Here is a 25,234-nt window from a genome sequence, read left to right as displayed (position 1 = left end):
TACCGCTGGCAGTCTTGCATTGTGGGTTACAGCCGACTACGCATTTCCCACACTCTGGATCACCACCTGCACAATCTGCAAGCACCTTTACAGAGAACTTACAACACTGAATCAACACATTCAACCCAACTGGTCTGTGCCAGTGTTAATTCTCCACTCGAGCCTCTCCCCACCCTACTTTATCACACCCCATCAACGTATCCTTCCATTCCTTTCTCCCTCATGTGTTTATCTGGCTTCTCCTTAACTGCATCGATACTATTCCCCTCAACCACACCACGTGGTAGCCAGTTCCACATTCTCACCACTCTCTGGGTAAAGACGATTCTCCTGAATTCCCTATCTGATTTATCAGTGACTATCTTACATTGTGGGTCTCCCCCACAAGTGGAAACATTATCTCTACATCTACCTCGCAAACCTTTTCATGATCTTAAAGACCTCTATTTGGTCACCCCTCAGCCTTCCCTCTTCCTGAGAAAAGAGCCCCAGTCTGTTCACTCTTTCCTGAGAAGTAGATTAGATTAGAGATTAGAGATACAGCACTGAAACAGGCCCTTCGGCCCACCGAGTCTGTGCTGACCATCAACCACCCAGTTATACTAATCCTACACTAATCCCATATTCCTACCCAACATCCCCACCTGTCCCTATATTTCCCTACCACCTACCTATACTAGTGACAATTTATAAAGGCCAATTTACCTACCAACCTGCAAGTCTTTTGGCTTGTGGGAGGAAACCGGAGCACCCGGAGAAAACCCACGCAGACACAGGGAGAACTTGCAAACTCCACACAGGCAGTACCCAGAATCGAACCCGGGACCCTGGAGCTGTGAGGCGGCAGTGCTAACCACTGCGCCACTGTGCCGCCCTGATCTGCTCAGTTCTGGTATCATCGTTCTGAAACTTTTTTGCTCCTTCTCCAGTCCTTCTATATTATTTTTGCAACTCCAAGCGTGTTCTAACCAAGGTTCCATACAAGTTGAACATTAGCTGCTTCGCTTTTCAATTCTATGCTTCTAGAAACGAATTTCAATGCTGTGCTTGTGGTTTTTTTTGACCTTAGTATTGTCACAGCTGATTGAGGAAGACCTTAACTGACAGCTACAGGCCGCAACCAGAACAAACCCTTATCCGGACAACAGGGAGAGTGGATCTCGGACTGTGCTGGTGGGAGAAAGGAGCTTATTCTAGCAATGTGAATGCAGGGAACTCACCGCACATGTTTCCTTTTTCTGACTCTGGTGGAGTGCAACATGTCTCTATGTTTCTATGGAGACCAGCTACCCCATTGTGAGTGTCAAAATGGGAGAGTGGCATTCCTGAAACTGGATACAACGCAATCGCAAGGTACGGTCTCCAACTCTGGTCAGACGTATTCCTGGAGGTCTCATCACATGACCTCTCCCCTCCAATCAACCCACTCGGTCACACAGCCCCATTCCTGCAGCTCCCCCCCTCTCCCCCGCAACTTCCCAGTCCCCGCCCTTCTATCTCCACTAGTTCTGTAACTATTCAAAGATGCATTTGAAGGGAAGCTAGATACATTCATGAGGGATAAAGGAATAGAAGGGTTATTGCTGATAGGGTGGGAGGAGGCTCATGGGGAGTATAAACACTGGCAGGGCCCAGTCGGACCGAATGGCCTGTTTCTGTGCTGTACATTCTTTGTAATTTGTGATTTTTCTCCCCGGGTTGCTCCCAGCAGTGTCCAGGAGATTAATCCTTAATTCCTGGAGACTCCAGGGCAACCCTGGAGGGTTGGCAACAGGATCGCAAATATAGAAGTATCTTTAATGGTGTTGATTCAGCAGATATGCAGTCTGCAGATATAAATTTGCATTTGTTTTCCAGATTCACAGTTAAGGCGCGAATGCAAATGGTGTTGAGATATGCACCGTTATCTCAAATTGAGAGAGATGATTTCAGCTTGTTGATGAATTTAAAGGGATGCCATTCCTCCTGTAAAGTCCTGACAAAAACTTTTGCACTCAATGGATTGCCTGTCCTGAGGTATACAGCCGTTTGGCCCAACTAGTCTACGCCAGTGTTGATGTTCCAAATCCTTCCTCATGTCACTCTATCAGCATAACCTTCTATTCCTTTCTCCCTCATATGTTTATCTAGCTACCCCTTAAATATATCTATACTATTCACCTCAAACACTGCCTGTGGCAAGAAGCTCTCACCACTCTCTGGGGAAAGATGTTTCCTCTGAATTCCCGATTGGATTTCTTGGTGACTATCTTATATTGACGGCCTCTATCTTTGCTCTTGCCCTCAAGTCGAAAGAGTCTCTCTGGGCGAGATTTTATCCGGGCGACGGGGATCTCGATGTCCGGCAAAAGCGCCGGTGAGAACCCTGCGTTGCCCCTTCTGTGGTAAGCCCGCCAAATCTAGTGCCAATTAGGCACTTAAGTGGACAGCAGTGGACCTTCCACTGCGGGTTCCCCTCTCCCGCCACCATCCCACCCAACTACACGCTCTCCCCACCTCCAAACATGCCGCGCGGGACAGCATAAAATTCCATCCCCTGCCCCCGTGTCTACTCTATCAAAACCTTTCACAATTTTAAAGACCTCGATTCGGCCACCCCTCAGCCTTCTCTTTTCAAGAGAAAAAAGCCCCAGCCTGTTCATCCTTTCTTGATAGGTAATAACCTTGCAGTTCTGGAATCATCCTTGTGGATCTTTCTCGCACCTTCTTTCCAGTGCCTCAATATCCTTTTATAATGCGGCCGCTCGAACTGTACACAGAACCCCAAGTGTGGTCCAACCAAGGTTCAATATGGGTTTTGCACACAACAACAACTTGCATTGATATAGCACCTTCAAAGTCGTAAAATGTCCCACGGTGCTTCATAGGAGTGTTATTGGACAAAATTGGACACCACATGAGGGGATACCAGGGCAGGTGGCTGGAAGCTCAGTCAAAGAGAAGGTTGTGAGAAGCATGTTAAAGCCAGAGGGAGGTGGAGAGATTTCGGGCGGGATCCTGTCTGTTTCTCCTTCCCTCACCCCACCCCCAGGTCAAGTTAGGTTAAAATTTACTCCTTACTATCTGACTCACGAGTGATGAATGCTTATTTGGGTGAGGTGCTGGAGGGCTGCATCTTAGTGGCGTCAGGAGAAGCCGGGAACGATGAAAAGGAAAGGTTTTGAGACGTGTTAATAACCCAATGACACATTGGATGTTGTGTCTCTCACATTCCAATGCAACAGCTGTGCATGTCACCATGACAGGGAGGATGCTCTCCTGCTAAGTCTGAGCATCCGCTTCTCCTCAGCTCCTGTGAAATGCCTTGTGAACACTTTTCGATGATTAAGCAGCAAAAGCCCTGAGCCGCCGCCTCCTCAGCAGACTCAATCCATGGAGGAGGAGCCTGCAGAGGGACAACTGGGCGAGCGGCAAATGGTTAAGTGGAAAACTGCAAAGAAGAAGGCCCCAAAAAAAGGGAACAAACCACCACCCAAACCAGAGGCAACAGGCAGCTCATGTCTCAAACGGACTACAGCAGCTGCTCCTCATCGGATGAGGAAGGGCAAGAGAGACGCCACTAACAAAGAAGCGTAAAAACACAAAGGAGCTAATGGAGAAGACTGCCGCACCACCCCCCCTCCCCAGCTCTGAAACACTGGAAGCAGCAAAGGGCCCAGTGCACCCCAATGCCAAAGCGCTGAATGCAGGGAGACATCCAGTGCACCCCAGCTCCAGGAAGCCAGGAGTAGTGAAGCGCCCAGTGCACCCCGATGTCAAACCGGTGTTCTTCTCTGACCACTGCCTCCTACTGGCCGACTGTCACCTACAGGAAGACCAGAGGTTTGGCAGGGGGATATGGAAGCTGAACGTAAAACTGCTGACCCCAGAAAACATTGAGGAACTCAAAGGAGATTACAAAGGTTGGAGGACCGTGAAACCCCTCTTTGAGTCTCCAGTTCACTGGTGGGAGGCGATCAAGGAGAACATCAATAGGTTCTTTATCTTCAAAGGTGTTCAGAAGGCGAGAGAGAGACAGAGGGAAATGTCCCGACTCCAGAAAAGAATGCAAAATCTGCTCCAGCACCAGTCGTTGAGGGTCGAGGTCAAGGAGGACCTCCATGAGGTGAAGAACCAGCAGGCCTCGCTCTTTGCCACGGAGGCCTCCAAGATCATCTTCCGGTCCAAAGTCCGCTCCATCGAGCAGGATGAGATGTGCTCGCGTTACTTCTTCCAAAAGGTACACAGAGAGAGCTCTGTGATCAGCAGCCTGAAGGCAGAGGATGGCTCGATAACATCATCACAGTCTGACATACTAAGGATCAGCAAATCCTTTTGTGCTGGGCTGTACAATGCCAAGGCCACGAACAGCACAGCCTCCCAGTCCTTCCTGTCATCTATCACGGAGGCCTTAGATGACAGCAGGAGGGAGAGACTGGACAAACCACTAACTCCAGATGAGCTGACAAAGGCCGTCAGGTCCTTCGAGACGATTAAAACTCCCGGAAGCAACGGCTTACCGGTTGAGTTCTATTCGGCCCTGTGGGACTGGGTCGGCCCGGAGCTGCTGGAAGTATACGAGAGTATGCTCCTGGCCGGCAGCATGTCAGAATCCATGAGGAAAGGCATCATCACCCTCATTTACAAGCAGAAGGGGGAGAGGGCAGTAATCAAAAATTGGCGGCCCATCTCACTGCTTAATGTGGACGATAAGATTCTGTCAAAAGTCATCGCCAGTCGGGTCAAGTCTGCTCTGCAGTTGGTGATTCACCCTGACCAGACCTGTACTGTACCCGGCAGGAAGATATCTGATAGTCTCGCGCTACTCAGGGATACGATCGCTTATGTACGGGACAGGAGGGTGGACACCTGCCTCATCAGCTTGGACCAGGAGAAGGCTTTTGACAGGATATCGCACACCTACATGATGGACGTGCTTTCCAAAATGGGGTTTGGGGAGGGAATCTGCAATTGGATACAACTGCTCTACACAAACATCAGTAGCGCAGTCTCAATTAATGGGTGGGAATCGGAAAGTTTCCCGATCCAATCTGGAGTCAGACAGGGCTGTCCTCTCTCCCCAGTCTTGTTTGTTTGCTGTATTGAATCCTTTGCTGAGTCCATTAGGAAGGATGCGAGCATAAGAGGGGTGACAATCCCAGACAGCGGAGGCACTCAGGTAAAAGCTTCCCTGTACATGGACGATGTCACTGTCTTCTGCTTGGATCCGCTGTCCATTCGCAGACTGATGAGCATCTGTAACCAGTTCGAACTGGCCTCGGGAGCCAAAGTTAATCATGGCAAGCGTGAGGCCATGTTCTTTGGGAACTGGGCCGAGCGATCCTTTGTCCCCTTCACCGTCAGGTCAGACTACCTGAAGGTACTGGGGATATGGTTTAGAGGGGTCGGGGCTTGTGCCAAAAACTGGAAGGAGCAAGTAGCCAGGGTGAAACAGAAACTGGTCATGTGGGAGCAGTGCTCCTTCTCCATTGTGGGTAAGAACCAGGTCATCAGGTGCGAGGCACTCTCGGTGTTACTGTACGTGGCACAGGTCTGGCCCATACCCCTCTCCTGCGCCATGGCGGTCACCCGAGCCATCTTCTGCTTTATCTGGAGATCGAAAATGGATCATGTCCGTAGGGACACGATGTACAAATCCCCAAAGTGGGAAAAATCGTACCCAACGTCGCCCTCATCCTGATGACCACCTTCGTGTGCGGCTGCATCAAGCTGTGCTTAGAGCCCCAGTACGCAAACTCCAAGTGTCACTATGTGCTGAGGTTCTATCTGTCCCCGGCGTTGTGAAGGATGGGTCTGGTCACATTGCCGCGGGACTCCATTCAGTTGGACCGTGCCGTACCACCTATCCCTCGTGGAAAGGTTTGTACAGAAAATCACCTTTGACCACAAATCCATCAGGCAGTGGTCTGCATGGAATGTCCTCAAGGCCCTGCAGGAAAAGGAGATGGTGGATCCTGTCAGATGGTTGCCCGCGCAGACCGCCAAAGTCATTTGGCAGAATGCCTCATCACCAGAACTTTCAAACAAGCACCAAGATGTAGCTTGGCTGGTGGTGAGAAGGGCCCTCCCTGTCAGATCCTTCTTGCATGCCTGGAGTTTCATCACCTCTGCACGCTGCCCTCGAGGTGGCTGTAGTGGGGAAGAGACCATTGTCCACCTCTAACAGGACTTGACAGGGTAGATACAGGAAGGATGTTCCCGATGGTGGGGGAGTCCAGAACCAGGGGTGATAGTCTAAGGATACAGGGTAAACTTTTCAGGACTGAGATGAGGGGAAATTTCTTCACCCAGAGAGTGGTGAGCCTGTGGAATTCACTACTACAGAAAGCAAGTGAGGCCAAAACATTGTATGTTTTCAAGTAGGATATAGCTCTTGGGGCGAAAGGGATCAAAGGGTATGGGGCGAAAGCGGCAACAGGTTACTGAGTTGGATGATCAGCCATGATCATAATGAATGGCGGAGCAGGCGCGAAGGGCCGAATGGCCTACTCCTGCTCCTATTTTCTATGTTTCTATGTTTCTGGAATGTGCCTTTGCAAAGCAGATTTGGAAAGAGATGCAATGGTTTCTGTCGCGGTTCAGCCTGAGCAGCTCTGTAACGCAGGACACACACCGAGATAAACATCACCTGCTGCTGGAAGACCATTAACTCAGTGAAAGATGCTCTTTGGTCTGCCTGAAACTTGCTGGTCTTCCAGTGCAAAGAGTTGTCCACGACCAAGTGTTGCAGACTGGCACATTCCAAGGTCCAGGACTACGTGTTGGGGCACACACTAAAGCTTGGGGCAGCCGCCGCGAAGGCTCAACGGGGAAAGACCACTGTGTAAGGTCCTCCCGCCATAGTGAACCGAGGGGCTGGAAACCGTGTAAAACCCCTCGGGCTGTATACACCAGAGAATGTTTGACACGAAATGTAAATGTACATCGTAAATATAACCTTTAATGGCAAGTGTAGAGAGGCACCTCATGTATTGTATTGGAAGAAACAGATCTGTTTTGCACTTTATGTAATGTCAAATTTGAACTGTTATGTAATGTATTTTTACAAATTTTATGAATAAACTATATTTCTGGGGGAAAAAAGCAAATGCAAGTTGTTGGTGGCTCCTCTTTGAGAGGTCCGCAACCTCCCCAAAGGGCATTCTCGTCCTTTTAAATTCAACCTGCAAGTCTGGTGATTGGCCTCGGGCATTGTTAATACTGAATGGAAATCACAACATTGTCTGATACAAGGAAACGTCCTATCGTGAGCACCAGGCTGATGAGTTACAGGGGCTCTGTCAGTTCCCATCACATTTTGCACTTCAGCTAGACCTCCAGAGCCCAGACAGCAACTGTTAGTAGGCTATCTGACTGCGGGGGGCAGCACAGATCCTGTCTTCACCCAGCAACCACAGATCATTGGATGATGATCAGGACTGGGATACTGAAGGCAAGACTTTAACCCAGGTGAGTACAGCCAACTCCACAGAGATCAGAGCCAAGACGTGAGTGCTGGGGCTACTAGTAGGTGATCAGAGAATAATACAGCTCAGAAGGAGACCATTTGTCCCATTGCGCCCGTGCCGACTCTTTGAAAGAGCGACTTAATTCGTCCCATTTCCCTCCCCGCCCCTCCCAACCCTGCTCTTTATTTAATCTATCAAAACCCTTCATAATTTTGAACACCTCTGTGAAAACATAGTGTTCATGTGACACTGTGCTATTTTCAAGCTGCTAATCTGTTTCTGTACAATGGGTTAGGGCCCCTGCTAAAATAACGGAGCCAGAAATGTCAGGAAAACATATTAAACACATCGGATGAGATGTTAAACTGAGGCCTCACCTGCCCTGCCAGGTGGGCATCAAAGCTCCTGTGCTGCTATGTCGAAAAGGAATCCTGGCCAATATCTAACTCACAATCAACATCACTGGAAAAAAAACCAGACTATCAAGCCACTATCACATTGTTGTTCCTTGCTCCTGGTCAAGCAATGGCTCAAGTTTAAAATTCTCATCTTTGTTTTCAAATCCCTCCATGGCTTCACCCCTCCCCATCTCTGTAATCTCCTCCAGCCCCACAACCCTCTGAGATATCTGTGCTCATCTAATTCTGGCCTCTTGTGCATCCCCAGTTTTACTTGCTCGACCATTGGTGGCCACGCCTACAGTTGCTAAGGCCCCAAGCTCTGGAATTCTCTCCCTCAACCTCTCCGCCTCTCCACCTCGCTTTCCTCCTTTAAGATGCTCCTTAGAACCTCTCTCTTTGACCAAGCTTTTGGTCACCAGTCCTAATATCTCCTTATGTGGCTCGGTGTCAAATTTTGCTTTATAATGCTCCTGTGAGGTGCTTTGAGATGTTTTACTATGTTAAAGGTGCTTTAAAATACAAGTTGCTGTTGTTGGTGCAAGCCTGCTGTGCTTCTGACATTACAACAATGCCTGTAAAGTGCTTTGGGATGTCATGGGGTTGAGAGAGACACTATATAAATGCGAGTCTTTCCGTCTTTCTATGTCAGATGATCTTCTGAACGTCTTCACCCATACTACAAACATCATACCGAGTAAGGCATCTACAAGCGGAAGGGGGAGAGGGCAGAAATCAGAAATTGGCAGCCCATCTCACTGCTTAATGTTGACCACAAGATTCTGTCAAAAGTCATCGCCAGTCGAGTCAAGTCTGCTCTGCAGTTGGTGATTCACCCTGACCTACTGTACCCGGCAGGAAGATCTCTGATAGTCTCGCGCTACTCAGGGATACGATCGCCTATGGACAGGACAGGAGGGTGGACACCTGCCTCATCAGCCTGGACCAGAAGGCTTTTGACAGGATATCGCACACCTACATGATGGACATGCTTTCCAAATTGGGGTTGGGGGAGGGAATCTGTAATTGGATCAAACTGCTCTACACAAACATCAGTAACGCAGTCTCAATCAACGGGTGGGAATCTGAAAGCTTCCCGATCCAATCTGGAGTCAGGCAGGGCTGTCCTCTCTCCCCTGTCTTGTTTGTTTGCTGTATTGAACCCTTTGCTGAGTCTATTAGGAAGGATGTGAGCATAAGAGGGGTGACAATCCCAGGCAGTGGAAGCACTCAGGTTAAAACCTCCCTGTACATGGATGACATCGCCGTCTTCTGCTCGGATCCGCTGTCCGTGCGCAGACTGATGAGCATCTGCGATCAGTTCGAACTGGCCTCAGGAGCCAAAGTTAACCACGGCAAGAGCGAGGCCATGTTCTTTGGACTACCTGAAGGTGCTGGGGATATGGCTCGGAAGGGCCGGGGCATGCACCAAAACCTGGAAGGAGCGAGTAGCCAGAGTACACCATAAACTGAGTATGTGGGAGCAGGGATCTCTCTCCATTATGGGTAAGAACCTGGTCTTCAGGTGTGAGGCACTCACGTTGTTGCTGTACGTGGCGCAGGTCTGGCCCATACCACACTCCTGCGCCGTGGCGGTCACCCGAGCCATTTTCCGCTTTGTCTGGGAATCCAAAATGGACCGGGTCCGGAGGGACACGATGTTCAAACCTCTGGATAAGGGCGGGAAAAGTGTACCCAACATCGTCCTCATCCTGATGACTACCTTCGTGTGCGGCTGCATCAAGCTGTGTGTAGACCTCCAGTACGCAAACTCCAAGTGACACTACGTGCTGAGGTTCTATCTGTCCCCGGTGTTGCGAAGGATGGGCCTGGTCACATTGCCGCGGAACACTCCATCCAGTTGGACCGTGCCATACCACCTATCCTTCGTTGAAAAGTTACTGCGGAAAAACACCTTTGACCACCAATCCATCAGGCAGTGGTCTGCACGGAATGTCCTCAAGGCCCTACGGGAAAAGGAGATGGTGGATTCTGTCGGATGGTTCCCCGAGCAGACTGCCAAAGTCATTTGGCAGAATGCCGCATCACCAGAACTTTCAAACAAGCACCAAGATGCAGCTTGGCTGGTGGTGAGAAGAGCCCTCCCCATCAGATCCTTCCTGCACGCCCAGAGTCTCACACCCTCCACACGCTGCCCTCGAAGTGGCTACGGTGGGGAAGAGACAGTGCCCACCTCCTTCTGGAATGTGTCTTTGCAAAGCAGGTGTGGAAAGAGTTGCAGTGGTTTTTGTCGAGGTTCATCCCAAACAGCTCTGTAACACAGAAGTCTGTGTTCTACGGGCTGTTCCCAGGGACGCACACCGAGATAAACATCAACTGCTGCTGGAGGACCATCAATTCGGTGAAAAACGCCCTTTGGTCTGCCCGAAACTTGCTGGTCTTCCAGCGCAAAGAGTTGTCCACGACCGAATGTTGCAGACTGGCACATTCCAAGGTCCAGGACTACGTGCTGAGGGACGCACTAAAGCTTGGGGCAGCCGCAGCAAAGGCTCAATGGGGAAAGACCACTGTTTTAAGTCTCCCCACCAAGCTGAACTGAGTGGCTGGATCCATGGAAAACCCCTCGGGCTGTATCCGGAAAATATTTGTTTGCTGTAAAATGTTCATGGCATGTAAAATGAAATGGAAGGGTTGTGAGGCAACTCACTCCTGTATTGAAGGAAAGTGATCTCCTTTGCATTCTTTATATTGTTTGACTTGGTGCTGTTTGGAACTGTTTTGCAATGTATTTTTTTACAGATTTATATGAATGAAGTATATTTTGGAAATTAAAAAAAATATCATACCTGGTTGGTCAAATGAGGGAATGGTTTATAATTTGAAGGCATAATTTCTTGGTTCAGAGAATTGCTTTAGCTTTCCCAGTTTCAATAAATATTTAAACTAACACGACTGCACTGTGAAACTAAAGTGTCAAGATTTCTGACAGGATTTCCGCGGCAATGCCTCGCTGCTCAGTGTTGCATATCTCCCCATGCGACAACCTCACCCTCTGCACATGACTGGTATCTTCAATCCTATTGGTCATTTGCTTGGAGCACTGCATGAGGAAGGCGAGAAGCAGTTTTGATCAGAATCCAATCAAACAGCTTCGCCCTCCCCCTTCTCCAATTTTTTTATAACTAAAAAACTAAAGTGTTCAAAGAAAATTTTTTAAAACACACAATTTCTTGAATGACCCTATGATTTTTTCCCCCTCCAGGCTGCTCGCTGAAGTGTCCAATAGATAGACTTTTAATTTTTGGAGGGTTGGCAACCCGAACAGGAAAGATATGTGGCTGAAGCTGCTGGCTCACAGAGTGAGTGCGGATATGCTGCAAGCTTTTTTCCCCCAAAAATATACCTTATTCATAAAAATTTGTTAAAAAAAATACATTACAGAGCAGTTCAAATTTGACATTTCAGAAAGTCAAGAGATCAGATTCCTTCAATCCAGAAACATGAGGTGCCTCACAACTCTTGCCTTTCCATTTTGTATGCAATGTACATTTGCATTACATAGCAAAAATGTTCTCTGGTTACATGCAGCCCAAGGGGTTTTACACGGGTTCCAGCCCCTCGGTATACTGTAGCAGGAGGGGCTTAGACGGTGGCCTTTCCTCATTGAGCCTTTGCGGCTGCCCCAAGCTTTAGTGTGTCCATCAGCACGTAGTCCTTGGAATGTGCCAGTCTGCAACACTTGGTCGTGGACAACTCTTTGCACTGGAAGACCAGCAAGTTTCGGGCAGATCAAAGGGCGTCTTTCACCGAATTGATGGTCCTCCAGCAGCAGTTGATGTTTGTCTCAGTGTGCGTCCCTGGGAACAGCCCGGAGAGCACAGACTCCTGTGTTACAGAGCTGCTTGGGATAAACCTCGACAAAAACCACTGCATCTCTTTCCACACCTGCTTTGCAAAGGCACATTCCAGAAGGAGGTGGGCAACCGTCTCTTCCCCACCACAGCCACCTCGAGGGCAGCGTGCGGAGGGGGCGAGACTCCGGGCGTGCAGGAAAGATCTGACGGGGAGGGCCCTTCTCACCACCAGCCAAGCTACGTCTTGGTGCTTATTTTACTGCACTGCTGCAAGCATTTGAAGAAAGGAAGCTGACCAATTTTCTTGGTGTAGCTGATTGACAACATCCAAAAGGATGTTGGGTGATGTGCCTCCCAGTCACTCTGGTTTCCAGGAACGCGTTTCGAGTGCATTCTGGGGGTTGGAGATGAATTTCCCAGATTAATTTCCCCTGCATTGGTCCAATGCTTCCCCCCCCCACCCCCCACCCTTCTTCTCATACATTATGTGGCTACTGGTGGTTGGGGGGCATTGGGGATCAGAATGCTCAGTTGCACCACGACCATACAGAGCCAGCCCTGTCTTGCACGTTCCTACATTTTACATGACGTTGCAAAGACTACTGAGCGACCTCCGACCTGGAAGTCAGTGACACTATCAGCAGCTGTAGGAGGAGCTCCCCCTTGGTGCAGCTGATGGATTCACTCTTCCAATATGCAAAGCAGCTGATGACACTGTTTTGTATGAAGTAGCTTGACCTGCATTATTCAACAAAACTGCACTTTACGTTGTCGAAATGAGCCACTGGGATGATTTTCTTGGGGGGAGATTATTAATGGGGATTCCAGGTTACTCTGCCGCATTCTCTTCCAACACCACCTCGCAGTGTCCTTCCCAGTTAGCATGTGGGAGCTTCAGCATCTTATCCGCATTCTCCTGTTGAAGGGGTGAGAGCACGACACAACATATCACACTAATACCTCAACTTCAGCTCACTAGATTAAACCATCAGGAAAGGGAAGCTCTTCCTCAGTGTCTTAGTTCCTGCTCACCCATCCAAAGTTATTTAAATTAGAATCTATGCATGGGTACAGGAGACTGAGACTGATCAGGGACCACAGACTCACCCAGCACTAATGCATTGTCCCCTGCCACATAGAGTCATTATTATGCCACAGGAGACAGCCATTCGGCCCATCGAGTCCTGGCCCATGCCAGCTCTCTGTACAGCAATCCAATCAGTCCCACTCCCCCACTCTATTCCCAAGTGCCCATCTAATTTCCTTTTGAAATCATTCATCGTCTCCACTTCCACCACCCTCGTAGGCAGTGAGTTCCAGGTCATTACCACTCGCTGTGTAAAAAAAGTTCTTCCTCACATCCCCCCTGCATCTCTTACCCAAAACCTTAAATCTGTGTCCCCCCGTCCTTGTACCATCAGCTAATGGGAATAGCTTTTCTTTGTCTACCTTATCTAAAACTGTCATAATCTTGTACACCTCTATCAAATCTCCTCTCAATCTCATTTGCTCCAAGGAGAACAATCCCAGCTTCTCCAACATAACCTTGCAACTAAAATCCCTCATCCCTGGAACCATTCTGGTAAATCTCCTCTGCACCCTCTCAAGGACCCTCACATCCTTCCTAAAGTGTGGTGACCAGAACTGGACACAATACTCTAGTTGGGGCCTAACCAGAGCTTTATAAAGGTTCAGCATAACTTCCCTGCTTTTGTACTCAATACCACTATTTATGAAACCCAACATCCCATATGCTTCGCTAACTACTCTCTCAATAGGTCCTACCACCTTCAACAATCTATGCACATGAACCCCGAGGTCCCTCCGTCCCTGTACACTCTTTAGAACAACACCATTAAGTCTATATTGCCTCTCCCTATCCCTTCTGCCAAAATACATCACCTCATGCTTCTCTGTATTAAATTCCATTTGCCACTTGTCTGCCCATTCTGCTAGCCTATCAATGTCCTGGTGCAGTTGATTGGTATCATCCTCACTGTTTGCCATGCCTCCAGGTTTGGTATGATCGGCAAATTTTGAAATTTTACTCTGTATTCCAATATCCAAGTCATTTATATAAATCAAAAAAAGCAGTGGTCCTAGCACTGAATCTTGGGGAACACCACAATCTACCATCCTCCAGTCTGAAAAACAACCATTTACCACCACTCACTGTTTTCTGTCCTGAAGCCAATATTTACTCAAGTTGACACTGATCCTCTTATCCCATGAGCCGCAGTTTTGTTAACCAGGCATGAACTTTCCTCCCTTGTTCCTCATATTTTACAAATCTGTCTTTCGACTCACTCTTCCTCCTCCATGGATTCTCAGAAACGGAGACACATTCTGTCATGACTCACTCGAATTCCTTTTCTCCCATGACATCCAATCTGTGGAACTCTTTGCCTCCCTTGGTTTTCCCTCCCTCTTATGATAGGCAGGCTTTTAAAGCCCGAGCTGGGCATTGCCTCACTGCTACTTCTTCATTCACTTCGTCCTCTCTCTCCCACTGTTTCAAGGTGGCACCCTGCATTGTGGGCCTTGGCCTTTGACCTTCAACCTCTCAATGGAAAAATGAAAACAGCAGTGACAGAACTGACTGGTCGTGCAATGACTCCCACTGATGCTCTTTTAAAGAACCCTAAGGCGCCACACTTTAAACCAGAAAATATCATTTTGCAGTCTCCCTCAGTCTGCATTCGAACCCTGTGTTGTTCATTCACAGAAGGTTGACCATATGGCTTATTATTGACACTTTAAGTTTCACAAACTTTGCGTAAGTGCAGAGTTATTAATGTGTAATTTAGTCATGAAGGGCAAGATCACTATTTGAACAGAACTTGTGTGTAAACCCTGGTGCCCTCTGCTTCCCCCGGCAGCCTCCCATGGCTGTTTCAAAGTCCTCAACAAGGAGGAGGCTAAAGCTTTGAGTCTTCTGCTCAGCATAGTCCAGAGTTCATCCCCATATGGTTTCTGGCCCAGCTAACTCACATCTTCACTGGTTCGCCTGGAAAATTTCTAGAATGTAAATTGCGGGCACAAGTCCACTTTTTTTTGTTTCACATAGAATTACATAGTCGTTACAGCACAGAAACAGGCCATTCGGCCCAACTGGTCCATGCTGGTGTTTATGGTCCACATGAGCCTCTTCCCATCCCTCTTCATCTTAGACCATCAGAAAATCCTTCTATTCCTTTCTCCCTCACAGGCTCATAATAATCCAGAGAATATGGGGCTAATTTCTATCTTGGACAATGCCATAAAATGAACATTACCAATTTGGCCACTCATTAGACATTAATCCTTGACTAATAGTCTTCTTCAAAATAGTGCCATAGGATCTTTTATATCCACCTGAGAGAGCAGACGGGGCCTCGGTTTAAAGTCTCACCCGAAAGACGGTGCCTCCAATAGTGCAGCACTCCCTCAGTACTAATCAGACGAGTAGTCCATTAATCCTTGTCACACTGAGTGCCAGTCCGCCGCTACCTTGCCGTTGAGTGGAAAATAATGAAGGCCCTGGAATTTTGCTGAGATTTATCTGGTCTCTTTCCCCACTCCTCATGGCTCTGGCAAGAGACCAGTGGAAAAGCCTACAGAGGTTCAGGGCCAAAGTTCCTCCCAGTCTCCTGAGGCTCTACGGCAGCGGTGCCCCAGTCGGGCTGCCACACAGACTCGAAATGGATGGGTTTTGCCCCTATTTTGTGCCACCTCTGGCAGGTACACCATCAAAAGGGAGGGCGTACCTAGGGGCTCTGCCCAATATCCAGTTATGGACTTGCCAAAATGTGACCAACCTGATCCAACTCCCCTCCTCCCCTGTGGGCAGACTCCACGTGGCACCTCAGCTGAGACTGGTACCTCAGGATAGTGGCATGTTCCATTGACTGGTGCCACTGCAGACCTTGTGGCTGATATTCTGAGCTTGTGCCTCACTCAGTGGCACTGCGCATCCAAAATCTGGGCAGATGTCCTTGCCCAGTATTTTCTGTGGCCTGAGGTGGGATAATTGGTTCATGGCAGTACTTCACTGGCTATAAAATGTTTTGGGGTATCTGGAGGCCATGAAAGGAGCTATATAAAAGCTAGGAGGAAAATTACTGGGGCATTAAAAAACACAGTTTTTTTCTAATTTTCTTCACGCAGAGGGCTGTGAATCGGAATTCTGGACCCCAGAGGGCTGAGTCACTTGTTGAGTCTCTCCAAGGCTGAGGTTGATGTATTTTTGATCTCTCAGGGAATCAAGGGATATGGGAAATGGGCGGGAAAGTGCAGTAGAGGTAGAAGAGCAGCCATGATCTTAGTGAATGGCGGAGCAGACTCAGGGGGCCGAATGGCCTCCTCCTGCTCCTGTTTCTTAGGTTCTTATGCCTTTTGAACATTTCGGTTTATTACTTATAAAAAATATTGGCGACGGAACAAAAGGCTGCTAGACTGACTGACGAATGATCCAATCAGGTAACGCAGAGTCCACTCGCTTTCTGGTTGGTGCAGGAAGGCGGGGCATCGTGAGGATGGACATGTCAGGCGACCAATGGAAAGAGTGTGGGGGGGGGTGGAGCAGTTGGAGGCAGGAGGTCATGTGATGAAACCTCCAGGGATATATCCAACCAGAGTTAGCAACCCAATTGCTCCCCCTCCGCCCACCCCCCCACCTCACCTCCATTCTTCCCCTCCACGTGGAGCCTCGCCCTGTGATGGCACGTATTGGAAAGTGCAGCATGAGTGCTGTCCCATATTAATCATGGAGGGGCAAGTGGGAACAGCACATGCCTGAATGTCGGATATGCCTCGGCAAGGCTCCCTGTCAAGAGTGTGACCTCAGCCAGGAACTGATTCTGGGACTTCCTAGTCTGCATGTCTCAGTGCCAGCCATTACTCAGTGGGTAGCACGTTCACTCTCAGAAGCTTCAAGAGACTTGAGCACAAAAGAAAGGCTGACACTCCTGGGGGAGTGCTGTACTGTTGGAGGTGCTGTCTTTTGGATGGGACATTAAATCAAGCTCCCATCTGCTCTCTCAGGTGGATGTAAAAGATCCCTTGGCTCTATTTCGAGGCTCTGCTGTGTGTGGGATCTTGCTGTGTGCAAAACTGGCTGCTGTGTTTCTTACATTACGACAGTGACTTCACTTCAAAAAGTAATTCATTGGCTGTAAAGCACTTTGGAATGCCCTAATGTCATTAAAGGTGCTTTAGAAATGCAATTTTTTGGTTTCTTTCTTTCAGTGCTGTTCTGGGTATTGCACTGAGCCCTCGGGGCAGCCTCCATCTTTGTTTTTGATGCCGGGCCCCAGTTTCGGATTATTTTACTCCCTCCTTTTAATTCCTGATGCATCATAACCCAGCAGAGGGGGTGGGGTTGAGGCAGGGGCCTACCACAAGGCTGGTCCCTGTGCTGCTCGGCAGCAGGGCAGTAGGAAGTGCATGAGAGGGCAATTCCTGGACAGAAGAGGCTGCCGTTTTGTGAAGCTGGGGCCTGGAATCGCGCTCAAAGCTGAAATGGAGGAAAGCGTACAAAAAGATCTTAAACTTCAAACTTTTAGACAGTTGGGTGATCTCATTAAATCCGATGAAGGAAAACGTCTGCAGCACTGGAAAGTTGGCCAAGGAGATGAAATATTAAATGCTGAGCTGAGGTGGCACCTAGCAGCTGGCATCACCCACAGGAGATGTGAATCGGACATTGGCAGTGCAAATGTAAACAATCAAACAACAACTTGCATTTATATAGCACTTTTAGCATAGTAAAGTGTCCCAAGGTGCTTCATGTTGTGAGCCCACAGGCCATATAAGGAGATATTACAGCAGGTGAGCAAAAGCTTGGTAAAAGTAGGTTTTAGGGAGCGTCTTAAAGGAGGAGAGAGAGGCAGCGAGGTTTAGGGAGGGAATTCCAGAGCTTAAGGCAGGCAGCTGAAGACATGGCCACCAATGGCAAAGTGATTAAAGTCGGGGATGCACAATTGGCCAGAATTAGAGGAGCGCAGAGATCTCAGAGGGTCGTGGAGTTGGAGGAGATTACAGAGATAGGGAGGGGTGAGGCCATGGAGGGATTTGAAAACAAAGATGAGGATGTTAAAATCAAGGGATAGCTTGACCGGGAACCAACGTAGGTCAGTGAGCACAGGGGTGATAGGGGAACGGGAATTGGTGCGAGTTAAGACACGGGCAGCAGAGTTTTGGATGAGCTCAGGTTCATGGAGGGTGATATTTGTGTTGAAACTTATCTGAAAGCGATAAGGGCGGGGGGGGGGTGGCGGTAGAGCTCATGTGGGCAGTGACTTAGAACAGGAGCCAGTGAACCAGCAACTCACCTTAGACTCTGCACGCTTAAATGCAAACAGAATACCGGGCGGAATGTAAAAGTGGCTGTTGATTCATCAGCACCCGCTTTGCATTGCTATCCATGATGGATTCCGGCTCCCTTATCCAGATTTCAAGGCAGAAATTCCTGTATTTACATGCAATGTTCTCTGGTTGGAGCAAGGAGGACTATTTGTCATTAAATAGCACCACAATAATGGGGATTCTGTGCAACCCCATAATACAGGACCACACCACGAACCCCTGCATTATTCCCTATTAAAGGGGCTGGGATTTCCGCTTTACTGATTGCCAACACTGCACCTTTAAGACACCCTGTGCAATCACGGAGAGAAACCGCCTGAGACAAGCGAGTCGTGGCACTCGCCCGTGGAAGCACATCGTCAAGGCAAAAAGGCTATCTTCAGCTTCAACCAAATGATTGTATTAAACCCGATGGACACCGGATCCCCAGGAAAACAGTCGTCACACAAACGACCTTAATTACGCAACCCGATCCCAAGCACAGAAACAGGTGCTCATCACTTTAATTCATAATCAATATAATTTCTCATTGCAAATCAAACTGTGCGTCATGGGGATATTGGGGGTGAGGTGGAAGGTGGGGGGGGGGTGGGGGAGGGTATTTTATTAAAGGCCCAGCACTGAGTCACATAACCCGTAAACTGCACTGGGCAGGCAGTTTAAATCAGGGCGTCGCGGGAAAGAATATGAAGGAAAAAACTAATTATAAAGAGGATGTTGAAACTGAGTTTCATTTGGTGTAATGATAATTGTGTTAAGGAGCTGAGCCTTTCAAAGCTGTGGCTTCATACAATATAGAATAAGTGGAATCCTCTTGGGTCAGTGGACAATCTTTTGTGTGTTCTGATTAGTGATCAAGACTGACTTTAATCACATCAAGCTTCGTTAACTCTTGATGCCTTGAGAGTTCTTTGTTAACACTCTCCTTGCCCAGCTTCTTTCTGCAGATTTTTGTTTTGGTCAGGAATCTATCCGTATTATATTTTTGCAACCCCTGGAATGTTGGGGATCATTCCACTGCTTGGGAGTGCAAAGTAAAATATCCAAGTCAGCCGTCACAGCCGGATAGCCTTATATCCAGTATTTATCTTTCTCCTTTTTGGAAAATCAGCAGGGCAATGGGGAAATGAGCAAGGGAGGGGAAGGCTAATTGGATAGTCCTTTCAAAGAGCTGGCAAGACGTGATGGGCCAAATGGCCTTTTCTTCTGTGCCCACACATGCGCCTTTTCTACCAGGAGTCAGCGGTTCACCAGCGCTTCCTTCTGCCCCCTAGCCGGAGGGCTGTAGGTCCGATCATTATCCGATCCTCTGGCTGAGATCTGCTAAACCTGGGCACTGACTGGGGATCCAACCGAGGATTTTCCTCGGTTTCCTGGTCGGCACTCATTGAATCGTACAGCACAGGAGGAGGCCATTCAGCCCATCACACCTATGCCAACTCCTTGAAAGCGCTAATTATTCTCGCTCCCTCCTTCCCTACTCTTTCCCCATAGCCTTGTAAAAGGTTTCAAAAGACAAAAAAAAAAGTCATATGAAGACTTGCTATCCGAATCGGATGCCAGCAAGTAAAATTAGAAAAAGTACAGAGCAGAGAGAAAAAGTGCAATGCATTTACGCTGGTAGTTAAACAAAGAAAAAGATTTGATTTGGTCACTTGACTCCAAAACGACTGCCCACAGTTACCCGTGCTCTTCAGCGATCATTCTCAATTCCTTCCAGACTTTTAGAACACATCGGAGAGACCTAGTAAAGATTCCTACAGTGTCTGACAGAGGGTGGTAGGATGCTGCCAGGCAGTTCTTTTCAAAAGTTGCTGTCAGACACGGTAACCAGAGGATTACAGGCTTGTCAAAAAAGGACAAAACAGGTGGGAGGTACGTCTCCATTTGAGAGCCAGAGGAGTTGCAATCATTCGAGCCCAAACACAAACACACACAAACAAAACACGGACAGGGCTGAAGTCACTAACCTCGTACTCTGTAACAACATCCGCACTTTGCCAGGACCTTGCGGAACAAATGCTGGCACGCGCAGCCCGGCCGCTGCTGCCCACCCTTCATGCTGCCTGGTCGGCGCTCATGCCAGCCTGCCGTGGAGACCGAAGCACCGTGGCCATATGCACGGAAAGAGCCAGCCGTGTGAGGGAGGAATTTTGTTTTGTATATAGGCGAGAAAACTGCTCACTCCAGAACAGGCACAGCACATGAAGTAACGGTTTGCTTGGCTTGGAAGCGGGTGGAGACTGCTTTCTCTCTCTCTCTCTCTCTCTCTCTCTCTCTCAATCTGTGGCTCTTCCAGCAGTCAAGGACCACCCCCTCCCCCGCTCTCTGCAGCATTGACTGCAGATTCTGAGGCCTTGGGAAGGGTTGACAGCGCACAAGCTATCTGCACAGCTGGGTAAAAGTCCAGAGTAATTTTCAGCCATTTCACGAGCCCGAGCTGATAGTCGCCTCAGAGAAAACTCTCCACTACAACAGAGTGAGGCAAAATTCCAAGGGACCTGCCTTTGTCTGCCTGTGTGTGAGCTTGATGAAAACCAGCATCTGTGCGAAATAGTCTAAAAATGGAAAGTGTGTTAAACAGATGCAACTTAACCCATCGAGAGGGCCGAGGAGCAGGGTGTTCCCGAGACCCTGCCTATTTATTTTCTAGCCCGGGCTGAAAGTCTCCCTCTCGCTACCTCCCTTTTTTGCCTACCTGCCTTTCTGCAAGCCAGACCATAATATTTCACTGACACTGCCAGAGACTTAAGATCAAACTTGAGGGAAGTTTAAAGGCACATTTCTCTTTTCTTCCCCCAAACAAACATCGTTGTGAAGGACACTGGATTTTCTTTTGGCTTTCATGTTGAATCAGAAAGAATGGCAGCAGGCAATTCGCCCCAACACATTACAAAGATCCCTGAATCGCACTTTAATTAGAAAAGGGATCGGACTTGCTGGGGTATATCGATCAGCCACTGAGCTCGAGACTTGCTTATTTTTGCTGATCAATCCATTTTCAGCTGTATCAATAAAACTGCACTAGGTTATCGCTCTTAAATACAGCGAGGAATAGTCTTTGATGAAAAGAAAACAATTATGTTCGAATACACTGCCTGATTGCATGGGTTCATGGAGTCATAGAATAAGCCCCTACAGAAGGAGGCCATTCAGCCCATCGAGTCTGCCTCTAGTTATCAACCCTTCAGCCACTGGAAACAGTTTTTCCTTATTTACTCGATCAAAACCCTTCGTGCCTGTAAGCCCCTCTATCAACTCTCCTCTTCACCTTCTCGGCTCTAAAGACCTAATTGTCTAATTGAGATTCTGAAAAGGCGGGATAGGGTAGAAGCTGAGAGATTGTTCCCACTGTTCGGGGAATCTAGAACACGGGGACACAGTCTCAGGATAAGGGGCCGATTATTCAGGACTGAGATGAGGAGACATTTCTTCATTCAGAGGGTTGTGAATCTTTGGAATTCTCTACCCCAGAGGGTTGTGGATGCTCCATCATTGAATACATTTAAGGCTGGGATAGATAGATTTTTGGGTCTCTCAGGGAATCAAAGGACATGGGGAGCGGGCGGGAAAGTGGAGTTGAAGCCCAAGATCAGCCATGATCGTATTGAATGGCGGAGCAGGCTCGATGGGTCACATGGTCTACTCCTGCTCCTATTTCTTGTGTTCTTGTAAGGATAATAAGCCCAGCTAGATTTTATATTTGCGACTGTGCAAAGAATTTTAGCAGGAACTTTAGGCCTAACCTAATCAGCACAATTTCAGGTGCTTTTTGGGCGCAATCTCTCGGTTGCGTCAAAAGCAGAAACTCCACCCCTTCCTGTTCAGTCACTTTCAGCCTTGATCAAGAAATAGTGTTACCCGAGTGGTCAGCTGGGTAAAAGAGGATAGCTGGTGAACGATAAAGGATAAACTGCAAATCCTACAGCAGTTTTTATCAACACCCATTGCATTCGCTCTGGTTAATTAACTCATTGTGACAACCTCTTCTAATTTAAAGGGGCCATGCCATTTCCATTGATGAAAATGAAGTATTGTGTGGAGTATTCACAGTGTTGAGGTCATGATTATGTGGTGCAAAATGCTTGCGTGGACTGGTCAGAGCAGTGGTATGGGAGCTCCGACTGGTCCCTGGGCTGAGGGGGAGGGGAAATCAGCCAAGGTTTCTGTTATTGATCACGATGCAGTGATTTCCCCTGTAAAGCTCATGCCTGCGAATGTCAAGGCGGTGTTGCATCCCTCCCCAAGGTGGAATAGCTGACTGTCCAGACTTATACATGAAGAATACATAGTTAGTTGGGAGACTGGAGGGCGTTCAGCATCAGTGAGTGTCAGGAGAGAAGAGGATGGTGCCAATTATCTTTTTAAACAAAAGACACTGCCCCTTTAAGTAATTATCTTTACCCATGTTATAGCTTTTATGAGGCTTACAGATGAATGTATACACAATCACCGTCTGTATAATCCGCAGGAGTTTTACAGTTTAAAATATACATCATCCATTTGTTTTCCTTTGCAATGTTTATTTTTTGAGGGTCACATAGGAACAGGAGGAGGCCATTCAGCCCCTCAAGTCTGTTCCACCATTCAATTATATCAGGACTCATCTGTATCGTAACTCCAACCACCTGGCTTGGTTCTGTAACTCTTAATCCCCTTACCCAACAGAAACCTATCAATCTCAGGTTTGAAATTTTCAATTGACCCCTCTCAACAACTTTTCTGGGGGAGAGAGTTCCAGATTCCCACTCCCCTTTGTGTGAAGAAGTGCTTCCTGACATCACCCCTGAACGGCCTGGCTCGAATTTTAAGGTTATGCCTCCTTGTTCTGGACTCTCCCACCAGAGGAAACTCAAGTGAATACAAGCCTGGTCTGTGCAACTTGTCTTCTGGTGAATCTGTATTGCATCCACTCCAAGGCTAATAGATCCTTCCTGAGGTGCGATGCCCAGAACTGAATGCAATTCTCCAGATTCAGTTGAACCAGAGTTCTCTACAGCAGTAACATAACTTCCACCCCTTTGTATTGCTGCCATACCGGGCAGCACCTCCAGGTAGCAGACTGACTCCGAGCCTCTGCCAGAGGCACTCTGTAATGGAGTGTGAGCATGGGTAGGAAGTACTTAGTCATGGTGCTCCTGCTATCGCAGTGTGGGGCAGGCTATTGGTCAATTTTCCTACTGGTCAATTTTGGATGTTCGTTAGGACCATCACTGCTAAGCCCGCTCTATGATCGAATAGCTCGCTTACACTTGCAGGCTAGTTCCTGGTGAGGTTATCAGGGGGCTGGAGTGGGGAAAGCGGTCAATAGGCCCTGATCTGCTGGCCCAGCATTAATTAGGCTGCGATTACTTTGGTTGGGTGAGTTTGCTCCTGGGATTTGTTGGCCCAGCGACCCCACTTGAACTCTGCTGCCAGGCGAAACAACTGATTTCCCAAGGCCCGAGAAGCACCACCAGCACTGAAGGGCCAATTCGCTGGAACGTGGACAATCCAACTGGCTGATCCTATTGCCCTCAGGCTACCACCATCTGTTTAAGCAATCATTGCTGCGGGCATCTTGTGCTCCCTGACTACAAAATGCAACAGGGAAGACTTCAACAGACAGCTGCGGGCGAGGTGCGTCCGATCAGCAGGAATCTGGTGAGGGAGCAGGCGTGGGGGGGGTGGGGGTGGGGGGGTGAGGAGAGTGAGAGCAGGTGGAATGTTAGACAGGTAAGCAAAGGGTGGAAGCATGACGTAATCATATAATCATTTACTGAAGTCATGTTAAGAAGTATAGCGAGGAGGAATGCGGGAAATTACAGGAAGACATACAGATTAGAGGAATAGTTAGATGTGGAGAGCCAGCACGGACTCGATGGGCTGAATGGCATCCTTCTGTGCCGTAAATGACTATGTGGGTAGCACTCTCGCCTCTGCGTCAGTAGGTTCAAGTCCCATTCCAGAGACTTCATCACATAAGCCAGGCTGGCACTCCCAGTGCAGCACTGAGGGAGTGCTGCACTGTTGGAGGTACTGCCTTTCGGATGAGGTATTAATCGGAGATCCTGTCTGCCCTCTTAGTTGGCAGAGAAAAATTGTCGCTAACAATTGTTTTTATATAGCACCTTTAACATAGTAAAACATCGCAAGGTGCTTCACAGGGGTGTAATCAAACAAAATTTAACACTGAACCACATAAGGAGATATTAGGATAGATGACCAAAAAGCATGGTCAAAGAGCTCTAAGTAACATCTTAAAGGAGGAGAGAGAGAGGCAAAGAAGTTTAGGGAGGGAATTCCAGAGCTAGGGCCCAGGAAGCTGAAGGCACGGCCGCCAATGGTGGAGCGCTTAAAGTCAGCGAGGCCAGAACAGGAGGAGTGCGGGTATCTCGGAGGGTTGTAAGGCTGGAGGAGGTTACAGATACACAAAATATTTGCAGCACAGAAACAGACCATTCAGCCCAACAGGTCCATGCCTGTGTTTATGCTCCACACAAATCTCCTTCCACGCTTCTGTATCTAACCCCATCAATATATTCTTCTATTCCTCTCTCCCCCTTGTGTTTATCTTGCTTCTCCTTAAAAGTAGCCATGTTACTCACCTCAACTACTCCAATGTGGTAGTGAGTTCCACATTCAAACCACTCCCTGGGTAAAGAAGTTTCTCCTGAATTCCCGATTGGATTGATTAGTTACTGTCTTATATTTATAGTCTCTAGTTCTGGTCTCCCCGACAAATGGAAACATCTTCTCTACGTCTACCTGATCAAACCCTTTCATAACCTTGAAAACCTCTTTTGGGTCACAGCAACAATTCTCTTTTCTCGAAAAAAGAGCCCCAGTGCACAATACACTAAAGGATGCTATCACACCACTTGAGCCTGACAAAGATATATGGCCCTCTGGCTGATCTCTGTGTCATTCAGTTCCATAGGACACAATACATTTAGGAAATGAAGCAGCTTGGGGAGCTTGTAATATTTTTTCACATATGTATATAATTAACAAGAGGTATGGAATTGTGACCGAAGTGGTGGTGGTTTACAGATCTAATCTCGACAAGGGTTAAGGTTCAGTCTCATGAATTAATATTAAACTGATGGTAACCATGCCTACGAGGAGTTACTGAAGCAAGCACATCACTTTGAAAGTGCAAGTCGAAGATTTATCTGCAGGTATGTAACTGTACTTTAACACCATGGCTGTCCTGTTTATGCTGCAGTAAAGCACAGAGAGTCATTCG

At 48.1% G+C, this 25,234-nt stretch overlaps 1 protein-coding gene across 4 annotated transcripts in view; it reads right to left on the bottom strand.

The window, feature by feature from the left end:
* Window positions 1-25,234, bottom strand: part of LOC137358635 (rho guanine nucleotide exchange factor 25-like) — a 392,023-nt gene that overhangs the window by 235,902 nt on the left and 130,887 nt on the right. The window contains exon 1 of one of the 4 annotated variants that reach the window (XM_068024770.1): window positions 19,977-20,470. The exons of the other annotated variants lie outside the window; for them this stretch is intronic. Within the exon in view, the coding sequence (XP_067880871.1) occupies window positions 19,977-20,067 (91 nt within the window). The 5' untranslated portion in view covers window positions 20,068-20,470. Of the gene's footprint in view, window positions 1-19,976; window positions 20,471-25,234 lie in introns of those variants that run through there. 4 annotated transcript variants of the gene reach the window in all.

This window comes from Heterodontus francisci, chromosome X, assembly GCF_036365525.1.
Source record: "Heterodontus francisci isolate sHetFra1 chromosome X, sHetFra1.hap1, whole genome shotgun sequence".
NCBI lineage: Eukaryota > Metazoa > Chordata > Chondrichthyes > Heterodontiformes > Heterodontidae > Heterodontus > Heterodontus francisci.
Note: the sequence above shows the minus strand (reverse complement) of the source record. Positions and strands in the feature narration are given on the sequence as shown.